Below are 16,720 nucleotides of genomic sequence, written 5' to 3'. Positions count from 1 at the left end.
AATAATCAGTGAAATCTAAAACATACTCTGGCACTATAAGCTTTGCATGAAAATAAGTTCATGATTCATTATTTGCTGCAGTGCAGAGCAGAAGTCCAAAATTAATACTGTCTGCGTATCATTCTGTGCAGAATTAGTCGTATGCTGAAACTATACCTATGAAAGAAGATAGTAAAAGCTAAAACCCAGACTGATGGCACATCATTCAAATTTGGGAGTAGTCTTCTTCCTTTTCTAAGTGAGCATAAAGTTTTCAGAGCATAAAGTATTATATAGCTTTTCAGGCAGCTATGTGACTATTATCTTGCTGACTTATTTAGAATAACATTACACAAACTCTAGAATAAACAAAGAAAAAGGCAATGTGGGTTCAGTTAAGGAAGAGAAATTTGAGGTGCATAATGTTAATAACACATTTCACACAAATATATATTTAGAAAAAAAAAATTTCTTAACCAAATAAAATGTCATTGATGGACAGACAAGCCAGCCAAGTTAACTTCCCTACATTATTTTTTTTTAATCTGTACATGGTTTAATTGGCTTTTTATCTGCCTTATCTTACAGTGTGGGAATGTGGATGACTCTGTTCTTCAGTGCCTTTTGTCTCTGCTAAGCTGTCTCAACAACCTCTTCCTCTTACTTAAGGTTATTTTCTAATATCTAGCTCCTTTTCTTTGCATTACTTTACTGTTTTCTTTTTTAAAACTAGACTATTCTTTGCATTTATCTGAGTATCTTTGTTTGAAATAACATATACAATATAGACCTTTTTTCTTTCTGCTTGCTTGAATATCCTTCTGCTGTCTAACTGCCTGTTTGAGTCTAATGCCAGAAATCAGTATGGTTGCCCAGGGTAACCTTTCTCATGAGAAGCCCAAGACTCTTGGAAATATTACCTGGTTCTCTTACCACATCCCCATAAGCTGGGTTAACTGATTAGATGGTTACTGATTGAATTAAAAAGAAAGCTAAAGGAATGTGAAATTAATAATTTATCCATATCACTGAAAATCATTGTTTACAATACTTTACTTTCTGAAATCTAGGGCAAGGTTAAATCATGCATATGACGGGTTGCTTCCTAATATTGCTAAATGGGAAAATCTTAACCAATAATGCAGGGGCAGCTTTAGTTACACCTGGTTACCAGGCTTCATGTTTAGAAATGCTTGCACTTCAGGTAAAAATGTTTAAATCACACGTATAAGTAAATAGCTCACTTTGTCATATATAGCATATGAGTATTTAAAATACTCAGTGAATTCCTGTTTTATTATACAGTGTGTCCTCAAGTAATGTTTTATTCAAGGTCATTTTGGTATAACGAAGAGATGCCATAGGAAATTAACTCGTGTTTATAACAATTAGCCAATGGTAAAATTGGCTGTGTTATACATTGTTTCACTTAAAAGTCTAAGAACCTATTGACTACGCTAAGTGAGGACTTACTGTAGTTTAAAGAAAGGTGCTTTAAATTTACCACTTGCTGACTGTAGTATATTTTGACTGCATTCCTCTGAGGACTAGCGTGGATGGTGAAAGGCAGTAGTATGCGTATGCATAGCGAGGACAGGCATGTGCTCAACAGAGTTCATCTGTTACCTAAGCAAAGACAGGGCAAACTGGAGAGACAGCACCAGCTTTTCCTTTATGGTTATAGTATGACTGCCTAGATTATCTGGTTTTAGAACTTTTGCTACAGATTATACAAAAACTTAAACCTAAGTTTCTTCATCTGCAGAATGGGGTTTGATGATGACTTGTGGATTATCCTTACACACAGAGTCTGGTTCTTTCACGTAACATTTGATTCTCCACAGGCCAGCAGATTACTCTTACCTCTTGTTTTGCTTTCTTCCTTCTGCCTCCTGCCTCCCAGCCTTTCACCGCTTATTGACACCTTCATCAGGGGCAATCAGAACACTAATAGGTGGCCCATACGTCAGAGTGGTTAGGAGACTGGCTGAGGTGTCACAGAAAGCAAGGGGAGAGTCCTTTTGTAATCATCATGGTAAAGTGTTACAGAGCAATCAATTAACATAGTAACGAAAAATACCCATTGAATTGTCAACAAGGAGACCTTTGGAGACCTTTCTGAAAGTGCCATTTCAGTTGAGTGACAAGAAGCTAAATCGCAGCAGATCAGGAATGAATGGGAATTGAGGAAGGGTTAAGTGAGCGTGAACACCTCTTTAGAGGAGAGTGAAGAGAACATGAGGTCACACTAAGACAAAGAGCAGAGCCAGGAGGTTAAAAGATAAGACATTTGATAGGCCATTGTTCTGTTAGGAAAAGTCACACAATATGGTATCTATAGCAGTGAGGAACAGTGAGAAAAGTGCTGCCCTAGGAATCTAAAGAAATGAGTCCTGGTCTTATCTATGCCACTTGCTAGTTGTGTAACTATTTGTGTAACATTTAATTTCCAAACTTTGCTTTCTTCATTTACAAAAGTGAGCTGACTCTCTGCTTTTCCTCTTTGCAGAGTCTTACGATGATTAAATGAGAGCATATATACAGAAGTGCTTTGTGAACTATTATGTGCTGTACACATATTTTGTTGTTCATAGTAGGGAAGGGATTATCATGAATCTCCAAAATATCTTTAGTGTGTTAGATAGTCACCACTCTTGACTTTGGATAATGATTGGGGAGGTACTTCTCCTTAGAGGGAAAGTAGAATCTGTCAATAGAATCTCCAGTGGGTTAGGTTCTTCTTAACCTATGTTTCCAAGGATCTGGAACAAAGGCACGGTGAGAGTTTGATTTATACAGGTGACAGTAAGCTAACTAATTTGGGGATCTGGAGCACTAGTCCTTTGGATTGTGAGTAAAAACTTGAATAAGCTATATACTAGATCTACTTGATTAAACTACATGTGTCAAAAATACAGCTGAATGAAATCCTCTTAAAATGTTATAATAAGCAGATTGCTTCTCCATAGTTTTAATGCATTGCTTTTATATTGAAAATGAAATACCAAATCAAAGAATTGGCTTGTAAAGATTCTGTGCTCCTCAGGAATGAATTAATACAGAAGTAGATGATTTTAACAGCATTTGTCCTCAGTGGTTACATGGCTTAAATATATATTGTATTCAGTTATTTTTTTTAATCATTTAGATATTTTTAAACTTTTAATACCTTTAACTTGCTTTAAAATTCTTGTCTTTTAATGCAAATGACACATTATGTAAGAAAAATATTTAAATCAGTGGCCTAATGGACTTATTTTCATTTTCTTCTTAGGAACTGAGAAAAAGCTACAATACACAGCAGTTAGCCCTTGAACAGCTTCATAAGATCAAACATAACAAGTTGAAGGAGATAGAAAGAAAAAGGTCAGAGCTAATACAGAAAAAGAAACTGGAAGATGAGGCTCTCAGGTAATTTAGCTGATAAGTTTATTATACTGTGCGGCTATAAGAATTCTGATTTTGTTACCTATATCTCTAGTTTGACTGTGAAAATTTAAAGGGACTAAAGGATTATCCTAAGATGCTAATTAGATTCTAAATTTTAGAAATTCAGTTTTTCTTTTATGGACTGAATTTACAGTAACCACTTCTATGTTTCATTAGTGAAAAATACGGACTTTGGAATCAGAACTGAAAGATGAAGAAAATTAAACACTTAGTTTTGTAGAGTGATAAGACAGTGTCCTGGGGTTTACGGGTACTGTGAATTCCTTGTGTAGTTCTCTCTGCACCCCTGAGATCAATTTTCCTCCATTTATAGCAAAGAGAAGTAGGACAGTGTGGTGTCTGAAGCATAGAGCAGTGATTTTCAACCTCTTTCATCTCATGGCACATAAACTAATCACTAAAATTCTATGGCACACCAAAAAATGTATTTTTTGCCAGTCTGCCAAAAAAACATAGGTATAGCCCTGGCCAGGTGGCTCAGTTGATTGGAGCATCATCCCATAACACCGGGAGGTTTCAGGCTCGATTCCCGGTCAGGGCTCAGAAGGGAGGCCACTGATCGATGTTTCTCTCTCTCGCTCTCACCCTCCCTTCCTCTCTCTTACGTTCAATTTAAAAAATAATGATAATAATAATAAGACAGTTTGGAGATGCAGAGGAAGGGTTGATGACTCAGTGAGTCTACAGTTTTTGGAATTATCCATGATTTCCAAATTCCTCCAGGAATTATGCGAATAGAGACATGGAATTAAGCCAAGTTTTCTCTCTTGGTAGGGCATAAATGCCTGTTAGTCCCAGGAGGTATCCAGCCAGTCTTCACTGCCTCTGATAGTGTGTCTTGAGACTTGGAAAAGCTGCTACATTTAGTAGTGACAGCTCTGCCTCCTAGTAATTTTATTAAAATATATGCAAGGGAGAACTATGGTGAGCATTAGTTCTAATACTAAAATAACTCTGATCACAGATTATCTTGACCAGCTAGAAACCAAGCTGCAGCTACATCAGATATCATAGAAAACATGTACATAAGCATGGACTTCTAGAGGAAGAATGCTCTATTATCTAACGAATGAAAAAGACTTTGAGGTGACAATATTAAAGGCAGATAATCTGTCCTAAACATTGCCTATTTCCATAGCAATGACTAAATCTCAAACAAAGGGATTGGCCAGGATGGTAGGAGTAAGAGCAGGAAGGCAGTCCTCAGATGCAGAATCTGGAGAGAAGGGAGGGAAATTGAGATATAATTTTTAGATTGGTTTTAGAGTTTCATTTCAATTCTTTTCCTCTTTTTGGAGGGTGGGGGGGTTGAGGGAGGTTGGCTGGCAGGAAAGAATTTGAGGGTGTAGGAAACTGAGTCCTATTCCCCAGCTCATCTATCTGTCCAAGGCTCCTCTCTTAATTGGTTTTCCCTTCATCCTGTTTCTCCATACCCTGCTACTCATCTCTTTTGCTATATAATAAAATATATAATTATATAAGATTATATATGAATATATAATATATCAAAAATATGTAATATTTCTTCAGTTTGTTAGGAGCAAGATCTATTATATTTTTATTTAAAAAAATTTTAGGACATTATGCAAACTCTTTCTCTTTTATGTAAAGGAAAGCAAAACAAGGGAAAGAAAACTTATGGAGAGAAAATCTTAGAAAGGAGGAAGAAGAAAAACAGAAGCGACTCCAGGAAGAAAAGACACAAGAGAAAGTTCAAGAGGAGGAGAAAAAGACTGAGGAGAAGCGATGTAAGGATAAGTATGGAAATAAGATTTTACTTTCCTGAGACAGCAACAACAACAAAAAGTTTCCGATGAGAGGCAAAAAGAAAAAAAGAAGAAAATTTAAACATGATTATCTTAGAATCAGAAAAAAACTTTTTTCTAAATTAAACTTGGGTGAGAACTGTGTGGGCTCATGAAAACAGACTGAGGGGAGACATCTTAAAACAACATTGAGAAAAAGAGGTAGTCATCAGTGAGCAGACCGTGACATGGTTTTCATAATCGAAGTAAACAGCTTTAAATGTTTTATTCAGCCAGTGTAACTAAACTGTTTATTTTTTGTTTTTTTTAATCCCCTCACCTGAGGATTTTTTTCCATTGCCTTTCAGAGAGAGTGGAAGGAGAGAGAGAAACACTGATGTGAGAGAGACACATCAATTGGTTGCCTCCCACATGAGCCCCGACCAAGGCCGGGGATCCAGCCTACAACCAAGGTGCATGCCCTTGGCTGGAATCAAACCTGAGACCCTTCAGTTCCCAGGCCAATGCTCTAACCTAACCACTGAGCAAAAACGGCCAGGGCTAAACTATTTATTTTGATGAATCAGTAAAATTTTAAGTCTTTGCACATTAAAATTTTTTTAGAACATATACTTTGTTTTTGATATACCTCAGAGTACATTCCTAAAATACTTTATTATTATTATTATATCTTTTGAATATACAAATCATTAAGTCCTTATTAATGCCATGTATTGAAAACTTTATAAGCTAAAGCATTTATTCTACAAATGAACAAAGTAAAATGTTTTTCATGTTACCAACTCTAGTGTATTTGTGAGCTCTTCTGTTGTTTTTCTTTCAGAACCATACTGATAAATGTATGGGTCTTTCTCCAGTCAGCCCTGTTTCCGGGCTGAGCGTCTCATTCGTGGCCTGCCTTTTCCTGCTCTTCTCCCCTGTTCTGTTCTGGCTCCACAGATCAGACTAAGCCTCTTGCTGCTTAGCCTCCTTTCCTTTTGCGTGGCTCAGCGCCACCACTCCCTTAGAGCCCCATGTATGGCACACCTGCAAGCTCTCTCTTTGTTTTACTGCCTCCCAACTTATGATGAACATCCTTGTTTGCTTTTATGGTGATTCTGTGACTATTCAAGATATAAATCCTAACAAGACTGTACAAGTGGATTTTCATCATACAGTTTGCTCAGTTTTTTCTTTTTGATTTTAAGCGTTCTTTATTGAGTCATAGCAAAGATGTATACATGAAAGTAGCAAATAATGACAATTGTCGTCTCTTTAGGTGAGCCAGCTAGTGATTTGGTGAATTACAGAGCTTTATATCGCTTTGAAGCAAGGAGCCACGATGAGATGAGTTTTAATTCTGGGGATATAATACAGGTAGGAAGCAAAGTTTTTTTTTCTCATAAGCTGAATACAAAGTAATATCTTTCTTATCTGCAGTTTCACTTTCTGTGATTTCAGTTACCCTTGGTCAGCCAAGATCCCAAAACATTCAATGGAAAATTGCAGAAATAAATTCATGTTTTAAATGGCACACTATTCTGAACAGCATGATGAAATCCTGCTCTGTCCAGGTGGAACATGAATCATACCATTACGCTGCCCACCCGTTAGCCACTAGTAGACATTTCAGTTATCAGCTCGACTCTGGCAGGGTCACAGTGGTTGTATTCAAGTCTGCATCTCTTTTCCATTGTAAATGTGTGGCTTTCTAACCACTGTTAACCCTTCTTTTTGTTTCCATAGGTTGATGAAAAAACCACAGGAGAACCTGGTTGGCTTTATGGTAGTTTCCAAGGAAAGTTTGGCTGGTTTCCATGCAACTATGTAGAAAAAATGCCATCAAGTGAAAAATCTGTGTCTCCTAAGAAGGCCATACTTCCTCCTACAGTATCTTTACCTGCTACCTCAACTCCTTCTGAGTAAGTTTTTAGCCAACAGTGGAGTTTACATAGCTCTGCAAATGTATAAATACTTAATGTGTATTTATGTCAGCTACTTAATCACATTATAATCTGTACTGGACTCTCCAAGAATACCTCCTCTTTTAATTTTAATACTGAAATTTAGTAATTAAAACATAGGTCAGTAGTTTGTTCATGAATTCTTTTATCACAAATTGTGTTTAAACATCATGTATATTTTATACAAGTTGATACATTGGTAGTACTTCATTAGATTGTAAACAATTAAATATACTTATATCAAAGTTTTCTATTTACAGATCACTTTTTTCAAATCAGCCAGCATCAGCGACTGATTATCAAAATGTATCTTTTTCAAATCTAACTGTTAATACATCATGGCAGAAAAAATCAGCTTTTACTCGCACTGTGTCCCCTGGATCTGTGTCACCTATTCATGGACAGGTATGTATCTTTAATATTTTGTGCTTCATTTTTTGACATTGCTACTGATTCATATAAAATAGAATGAAGAATGTGTACAAAGGCATCATTTAGTTGTTTAAACAAAGTTTATAGCATTTGGTTTTATCATTCACATGTGATATGAAGAAATAATTAGAGGTTTTTCGACAATTCATTCTCATAGTATCAAGTTGCTAGCAGCTAAGACTTCTAAGCTCAAAATACCATTTTTACAAATCAGATTATAGTGTTCTTAATTTGTAGTTATTGTAAGAAAAGATTTGGGCTTGGGGTTTTTTGTTTTTTTCCTTAAATAAGTCATTTGTGTGGGAACTGTGTTATATATATTTAGCCTATGATTTAGATATAACTGTTGCAAGCATTGTTACATTAACATTATTTATAAAAGTTGCAGACTTCATTAGAATAGAGTCCTACAGATTTCACCTTCACTCAAAAAATGTTTATTGTGTGGCTGTAGGTTCCAGGCATTTTATTATGTGCTAGTAATTTAATGGGAGGAAAATCCCTATGATTTAGAAATCATAACCTAATGAGAAAGACATATTAAATAAATAACTATAAAGTATGAGAAGCATTGTAATAAAGGTATTCTACAGAGTCTTGAGTGGTATACAGAGGAGAGAGCATGTTATTCAATCTGGGAATTAGAGCAGGCTTCCCGAAGGTCAAGGCATTGGAGTTAGAACCTTTGAAAGTAAAGTGTCACCAAGTAGGGAAGGAAAGTGTTCCTGTGAAAGAGCAGTTTAGGGAAAGTCAGTGAGGCATGTTAACACGAGGAGTTTGCAGGAAACAAGAATTGTGGATAGTGCAGCTAGAGTACAGGATTCATGAACAAAAGATTAAGAAGTGAAGTTAGAGCTAGAGGTGGAGGTTTACTTGTGAAGCGTGGAATACCATGCTAAGCAGCCTGGCCGTGGAAAGCCCCTAAAGGTGTTTCAAAGAGGAGTTGAGATGTATATTTTAGAAAGATAACTGGCAGTAGTATAGAGGGGGAAGATATTACAATAAGTAAACAATAAGAGCTGATGTGGCGAACCAACGCCACAGTAATAAAAATGTATAGAAGAGATGGATTTTTAAAGAATTAAGAATTGACATAAAATTTGCAATCTGTTGAATGTGAGTAAGGAAGAGCAGGAGCTACAGATCACTCTTCAGGATCTTTAGCTTGAGGGTCTGGAAGGATGGTGATAATCATGTCTTGGGTGAGGCATTGTAGGAGGAGTGGGTTTGGTGGGTTCTAAACATGATTGCTTTTCAGACTTGTAATTTAGGTATCTGTTTTAAGGACATCCTGGTGAAGGCCCAGTAGGCAGTTTGATTTACAAATCTGGAACTCAGGGATAAAGTTACAATTAAGATACAGATTTGAGAAGTCATCGGCATAAGTAAAATTATTTAGGGAAATCATATGAAAGAGGAAAGGAAAGGGGCTGGACCAGAGATGAGCCATCCATCACCAGAGAGTGAGTTTCAGGAACTCTAAGGGTTTTAGTTATGTCAGCACTGTTTGGAGATCAGAGAAAATAAAGTTTGGAAGAAGCTTTCAGCTTTGCTGTTATCAGTCACCTTGTCAAGAAGAGGTTCAATGGTATAATGGCTGCAGAACCTAAATTAGAATGGATTGAGGGGTGAAATCGGGAAGCAAGTTTAAGACTGTTCTTTCTTTAAGAAATTTGGAAGAAGTAGTAAGTAGAAAAGTAGAGAGGGAAGATTCTGGAGAGGGGCTTCACAATGTTACACAATGTTTTTAGAAAATGGGAGGGCATAACAAGATTAGAGCAGAGGTAAAGAGCAGCCTTGTCCACCAAACAAAGCCACTCCCCCTCTGAGAGAAGAAAGAGGGAAGAGTGAATAAGAATATTAAGGAAAGCCCGGCTGGCGTTGCTCAGTGGTTGAGCATCAACCCAGGATCCAGGAGATCACAGTTCGATTCCCGGCCAGGGCACATGCCCGGATTTTGAGCTCGATCCCCGGTGGGGAGCATGCAGGAGGCAGCTGATCAGTGACTCTCTCATCATTGATGTTTTTATCTCTCTCTCTCTCCCTCTCCCTTCCTCTCTCTGAAATCAATAAAGACATATTTAAGTAAATTTTTTTAAAAAAGAATATGAGGAAGAGACAGAAAGCAGTAAAGTGGAGGAAGGTTGAGCACAACCACATCTGCATTCTGTGGAGTCGGCTGAATACACTGTGATGATGAAGAGACATTGGCCATGAGGAGACAGGCTTGCAGTAACTCTTTCATTTCGTTTGCTCTGTGACATACAGAGTAGCCAGTGCTCACCTTCCATATCACACCTTCAAGGGCATTTCCTTGAATGGTAGGAGTTCATTCTTTAACTTAACAGAAGGCTACTGAGATGGTTGTCTGTCATACACATTTTAAGTCAGTAGAGTAAGGTTATCTTAAGTTACCATTGGTCATAAGTCACCACCACACCCAACTGATCTGCTGTTTGAACAGGAAATATGTTATACACTAGGAAACAAATCATGGTGGTTATTCTTTGTTCTGTTTTAACGTCGTGGTTTTGTATTCACAGGGACAGGTTGTAGAAAACCTAAAAGCACAGGCCCTTTGTTCCTGGACTGCAAAGAAAGATAACCACTTGAACTTCTCAAAACATGATGTTATCACTGTCTTGGAGCAGCAAGAGAATTGGTGGTTTGGGGAGGTGCATGGAGGAAGAGGATGGTTTCCTAAGTCGTACGTCAGAATCATCCCTGGGAGCGAAGTCAGGCGGGAAGAGTAAGCATTTCTGTGTGTCCGCACGAGGTGTGGATGCTTGTGTTTTCACTGATGAGTCAGCCAGAGAATGAATGGCTGTGCAGTAAGGCAGGAAATTCATGCTTGAGTGTGAGTACCAGGAAGGTCATTCCTAGAGTGAAAAAAGGTATCCTTGTATTTGTACCAATTTCAGAATATCGTTTATTCCAGTTATTTCAGATTCCTAAAGTTTTCTAAGTGCTAAAAATTTTAGATCTGTTGCTATCTTGTACTCTCAGGTCACTTAGCAAGGTTACTTTTCATTTCCTTTGATGCTTTTCTCTTGTTTTTTACTTTAAATTGTCAATACTTAAATAATATATTATCTGAGGGCCTCCCCTTTGCCAGAGTGAGGCATTCCATCTCTGGGCCTCCAGAGTTCCTGGAAGATCACCTCTTACTACTCATAGCACACTATGTTGTCGTTATTTACTTTCTTACCCATTTCCCTTATTAGATCATAAGTTCCAGGAGGGTGGAGTCCACATCTTTCTTTTAAAATATTTGTTTGTTTTTTTAGTTTTTTCATGACTAGTGTAATCCTTTTTTTTTTTTTTTGGAATCATTTTTAATATTTAAATACAAAAGGAGCACTGACTAGTATAATGGAATGCATAGGAGCTGCTCATTCCTATCAGCTCAGTGAGTAGGGAGAGGAGCAAATGAATGAACAATCGAGTGAATGAACTTTCAGATGAACCAAAAGCAGAAGCTAGATAAGGTATCTGGCCTTTAGTTCCCAGTCTGTAGGGGAGTCAGGTCATCAAACATCTTTAATACAGAGAAATAAGTACTCTAGTACATCTTTGGTGAGCTATCTCATGTGTTTTATGTGGAAGCTGACCTAAATAGAAAAACAACCTGATTTTTAAAAAAGGGACTGGTCTGCCCTGGCCAGGTGTCTCAGTTGGGTGAGCATCGTCCCATGCACCGAAGGGTCACAGGTTTGATTACCTGTCAGGATACACACCCAGGTAACAGGTTCAATCCCCAGTTGGGATGCATGCGAAAGGCAACCGATTGATGTTTCTCTCACATCATGTTTCTCTTTCTCTCTCTCTCTCTCTCCCTCTCTTTCCCTCCCCCTTCCTCTGGCTCTCTCACTGCCCCTTTCTCTCTCAATAAAAAACACATATCCTCAGGTGAAGATTAAGATAAAAGGGACTGGTTTTTGGATATCAAGAGGCTTGAGTTCTGATACTGCTATTTTTTCCAGGCTTTATGAGATATCCTACTTGATCTTTAGTTTTCTAATTGATTGAATGAAAAGAGTATACTAAATAACCTTTAAAAACTTTTTCAGTGCTGAAATTCTGTGTATCAATTTTTAGTTCAAATGCAGAAATTTACTTTTCAGACTGACATGGAATTTTAGATTTAGAAGTATGTAATGATAACAGTAACAACAATTACATGTGTATATGTTGGCCCTTTATAGGAATTAGCTTATTTAAATTCAATAAAATTTTACAGAGAAGAAAACTTAAGTACAAAGACTTAAGTTTAAATTCTTTGTAAAGGGCATTTCTTCTGACTTTTACTAACCTTTTCTAAGAGATTTAACATGAAAACCTACCGTAATGGAGAATTCAGCACTAAATAAGGCAGTCCATTCAGTTGTCGCCATGAGCTGTATTAAGGTTCCACTCTGTTTTCCCTGAAAACTGCCTCATTATATCATTTACTCACGGGGCCTGGGGAGCCCTGGTGCATTCTACAGATGTCTAGTTCTTGAACTCAACAGTTTCTAGGTTTTTGAGAACAGTTTCCTGGGTTAAATTGGAAATTTAGTGCTATTAATGTTTTTATTGTCTGGTGTTGTTTAGTAATATATGTATGTATGTATTTTAATGTAGTGTGCTCTAAACAAATAATAAAATTTGTATATTACCCTTGTTTTTCCCCTCTTAACTAAGCCATGCCCCATATGTTCTTTACCAAAAAACTGCTCCATTTGCTAATGCACTTTTGTCTTTTAAGTTCCTTTAGAAAAGCAGTAATTGCACATTTGAAAACTGTTGATAAATCATATTGAAATAACTTTAACATATTGAAAATTTTAGAAATTTGATATTATGCAGTTCTTAATCCACTAGGATTTTGTGTGAGGATATTTGTAGCCTTTGTACTGAAACAATATTTAGATTAATTTTAGAAAGCCCTAAAAGAATGTGCTGCTAACACTTGCTATATTCATCAAATACCTTTCTTGTTTTTTGGTTGTTTATGTCTTTTTTTGGTATGTTTATTTGGCAGACCAGAAGCTTTGTATGCAGCTATAAACAAGAAACCTACCTCTGCCGCCTATACAGTTGGAGAAGGTGAGCTTTTGACAGTTTATAAATCAGATGGGAGTCAGATTAGCTACTAATTATCTGATTTCCTACAGTTGTCATTCTCCATACTTCCGAGTCTTCAGTGTTGAAGTGAGGTTCAGAAAACCTGCCCCTTGCCAATTTCACATGAATATTGAGGATATGGAAAACAAAACTGAATATACTTGGCACTTTTAGGAAATCAGTGCTATAAAATTTCACCAGACACTGCCTCTATAAATAAGATCGTAAATAAGTATTGCAATGAGATAACAAAAAAGTTTTGGTTTCCTTGCTATTATATATCCAGATTATAGATGTTTAGGATGTAAGGAAATTTTAGCACATTTAGTTACTTACAAATTGCATTTTAATTAGTGTACCATATAAATCATTAAGTAAGATTTGAAATCAAAATACATTTTATCATAAATATTACAAAGAAAAATATTTATAGCCTTTAGGGTTATTTGACTAATAAATTATTTTGATCTTGTTAATGTGTTGAAAAATGAAAGATTGTCTACCATCTTTGCAGACATTTTTTTCATTAATAGATGCACACAGGGTGGGGCAAAAGTAGGTTTACAGTTGTGATTACACGAAATGGTTTATTTTTGTATTATTTATTAATTATTGTATTATTTTCCATGCAAACAATTGTAAACCTACTTTTGCCCCACTCTGTAGGTTTATAAATGAATTGTAAATGTCCATTGTAAAATTAGTTGAATAGTTGAAGTACATTTTATGTTTATATTGCTCAAGAAAATCAGTTTAATGGTAAATTAAACAATTTGTTCAGTATCTACTATAATTAGAGATTCTATGCTATAGCCTGAAATATACAAGGATCAATAAAACACAGCTTCCAAGCTCACAGAAAAATGGGGAACATAGGTGTACAGGTGGAATAAATTCTGTAATGGGGCGAAGCGCAGTTTTGGGGAAAAGCCCTGTGAATCCACAGAGGTGGCAGTGTCGAATCCTATTAAACAATGAGTAGGGCCTTGCGTAGTGACAAGGGAAGAGGAAGCTCTTGTGCATGGAGGGAATGGCATGAGCCAAGGCATCGTTGTGAAAGGTTAGGGATCTTCAGGTCACCAGCAAGTCTGGAACCCCAAGTTGACTATGGAATGAGTGTTGTGAAATAAGCCTAGGAAGGTAGTGAGGAGCATTTTGGAAAGGAGTTTGCTTGTTGCAGCAGACCTAAACCTTGTAATCATTTTTCCTTTGTTAAATCAGCTAAGTTGAGTAATACTAGGAATGTGAAAATAAATAGGCTCAAATGGTGTTTCTGGTCATCTCCAGTTTCTGATATACAGATCAAATTCCATGTTGACAAATTAAAACTCAAAAGAAAGGAAGATCTCTAAAACCTGGTCGTTGACTGCTTCTACTAAAGTAGCAATCATAGGAACCAAAACCAAAGCCAATATTAAAACGTAGACATTTCACCCAAGGCCATTCAATATCAAATATTTATTGAGCATCTACTCCATGCCACACACTGGGCTAGGAGCTGGGTCCTTGTGATGGAATTTGCCCTCTAATACTGATGTCAGCTGATTATTGGGCATTTCAATAACCATGTAAATAAAAGAATTAAAGAGAAAACAATTTAACAGATTAAAATATATTTTGTATAAGAGGTTTAAAAAGTCTTGTCATAGTTTGACTGTAAAGTAGAGATACTGATGTCTGCCTGTAGTTTTGGGGTTATTCTCTGTGATGTAATAATGATGATACAAATGAAAAAAAGAAATCCCACTTTATGTGAAATCAAATAATCTTTTTCTAAGAAATTACTAAATTACTGCTTCATTCTTTTTTCTATCTTAACATCTCTTTATATTAAATTTCCTTAAGTAAAAAGATCTTTTGCAGTGAACTTATTCAGAATCTTAGAAATTAACATTTTTTTCACTTCTGCAATTTTGCAACCAAAATTATTTCCTTTTTGCTTTGTTTCCTACAGAGTATATTGCACTTTATTCATATGCAAGTGTAGAACCTGGAGATTTGACATTCTCAGAAGGTGAAGAAATATTGGTGACTCAGAAAGATGGAGAATGGTGGACAGGAAGTATTGGAGACAGAACTGGAATTTTTCCATCAAATTATGTCAAACCAAAAGATCATGAGGTAGAGTTATTTTGATATAGAAACAGAATCATTCTATTTTGTTTATAAGGTTCATACTGAAAACAGAGGCTCATGAATATGGTTTTGGTCAGGCTGCTTTGGTTTCAAGGAAACCATTTACGGTAGCTCCAGTAAAATAAAGTTTATTATAGGGATCCTGTTAGAAAGATAAGGGAGCCCTGGCCAGTGTGGCTCGGTTGGTTGGAGTGTTGTCTTGTGCCCTGAAAGTCATGGGTTTGATTTCCTGGTCAGGGCATATACCTAGGTTGTGGGTTCCATCCCTAGTCAGGGCGTGTATGGGAGTCAATTGATTGATGTATCTCTCTCATATCGATGTTTCACGCTGTTCCCCCTTCCTCCCTCTCTAAAATCAGTTGAAAAGAAAAGAAAGATAAAGGAGACAGGATATGATGAAGTCCTAAGAATAAGAGCCATAGGTAGGGTTGCGCCTTGTGGTAACTGAAGTTCGGAAAGGGTTACAGATTCAGGCAGGCTCACAAGGAACCACCTCGAAGGAGTCTGTGAGTCTTTACTTTAAGGCTCTGACATTAATGTGACTCAGCCTGTATTGAGTTTCTGCTTCTTTTTATCCCACCAGTAGTATGTATACTGTAGCAGTTCTTAAACTTTTTGGTTTCAGGAACTTTTTACATTCTTAAAAATTACTGGAAACTCCAAAGAGGGTTTTTAAAAATATTTATTTATTTATTTATTTATTTATTTACTTATTTATTTATTTATTAGTTATAGCCAGTGATATTTTCCATATTAGAAATTAAAACAAATTTTTAAAGATATTTTAAATTTATTTTAAAATAGCAAAATTAAACTCATTGCATGGTAATATAAACAACTAGATATGTTTTTTAAAATTTTAGTGAAAAGAGTGACATTGTTTTATGCTTTTGAAAACCTCTTTAATGTCTGGCTTAGTTGAAGACAGCTAGATTCTCACATCTGTATCTAGATTGTCTGTTGTGATATATTCTTTTGGTTGGAAGAAAATTCAGCCTCACATGTATTGGAGAAAACAGAAAAATATATTAATAACATTTTCAGATAACTGTAGATATATTCCTTGATATTACTACACCAAAACTTGGCAAGTATTCAGTTGTTAAAGGTTTGTTGCAACATGGAATCTGAAGCCTTATCAGTGAACATTTTTTATCGTTATATTAAAATTCACCAGTCTGAGTTGCTCATTAACTGGGTCTTTTGCCCAGGCATGGTGTAGTAACATAATTCATTGGTCCTTTAGGAAATATTGAATCACTGAGTTATACAAATAGTCCCTGTATTGGCACATTTTATTATATAATACATTTAAAAAAATCACATTTGTTAACATCACCACTGATCTTATAGAAAGGTCTTTAAGTACTTCGAAAATGTCAAGCTCATGGTAGTAAATACATGTTTTCCAAAATTTTAGTTTTCCCTTGAAAGCTTGAATTTTATCATTGGCAAAAATCCTATCAGCTGCTTTTCATGGAGTAACAGGCTTACTCATTTTTTAGATAAGGTCTACTAAATCCCACATCTGAATAATTTGTCATTCAGTCGTTTTTTCAAATAAAAATGTTGTTCCATGAAAAACCTAGTTTAACTCACAATTTAATCACATATGTGCTTGTCCTTGAGACACCCCTCCTACTTCAGTTTGCAGCAGAAATGCTTTAGGCACACTTGATTTAGTCACATGGAATTTTTAAAAGATGTGTACTTGAGGATTAAGAGTTAATAAATTTTTTACCGCTAGATCAAGGACATTCTTAAGTGAAACTGGCTTTGTTTGTTTTACTCTGAGCACATGGCTGTGAAGAATGCTGCGACTGCTAGTACACTTGGCACCACTGCCATGATTCCTTCTAAAGCATCAGCAATTTCACCCACTGGTGTCAATGTCAACACAGAGAAAGA

At 36.2% G+C, this 16,720-nt stretch overlaps 1 protein-coding gene across 5 annotated transcripts in view; it reads left to right on the top strand.

The window, feature by feature from the left end:
- ITSN2 (intersectin 2) overlaps nucleotides 1–16,720 on the top strand; it is a 94,469-nt gene that overhangs the window by 43,904 nt on the left and 33,845 nt on the right. For 3 of the 5 annotated variants that reach the window (XM_081157161.1, XM_081157160.1, XM_081157162.1), the window contains 8 exons: nucleotides 3,254–3,390; nucleotides 5,041–5,177; nucleotides 6,454–6,551; nucleotides 6,921–7,096; nucleotides 7,399–7,543; nucleotides 10,114–10,319; nucleotides 12,594–12,658; nucleotides 14,631–14,797. In XM_081157161.1, the coding sequence (XP_081013287.1) occupies nucleotides 3,254–3,390; nucleotides 5,041–5,177; nucleotides 6,454–6,551; nucleotides 6,921–7,096; nucleotides 7,399–7,543; nucleotides 10,114–10,319; nucleotides 12,594–12,658; nucleotides 14,631–14,797 (1,131 nt within the window). Of the gene's footprint in view, nucleotides 1–567; nucleotides 649–3,253; nucleotides 3,391–5,040; nucleotides 5,178–6,453; nucleotides 6,552–6,920; nucleotides 7,097–7,398; nucleotides 7,544–10,113; nucleotides 10,320–12,593; nucleotides 12,659–14,630; nucleotides 14,798–16,720 lie in introns of all 5 variants that reach the window. The other 2 variants (XM_081157159.1, XM_081157158.1) reach the window with 1 other exon arrangement.

This window comes from Miniopterus schreibersii (genome assembly GCF_964146895.1).
Source record: "Miniopterus schreibersii genome assembly, chromosome: 13".
Lineage (NCBI taxonomy): Eukaryota > Metazoa > Chordata > Mammalia > Chiroptera > Miniopteridae > Miniopterus > Miniopterus schreibersii.
The sequence above is the reverse complement of the archived record's forward strand: the minus strand, read 5'-3'. Positions and strand labels throughout refer to the sequence as shown.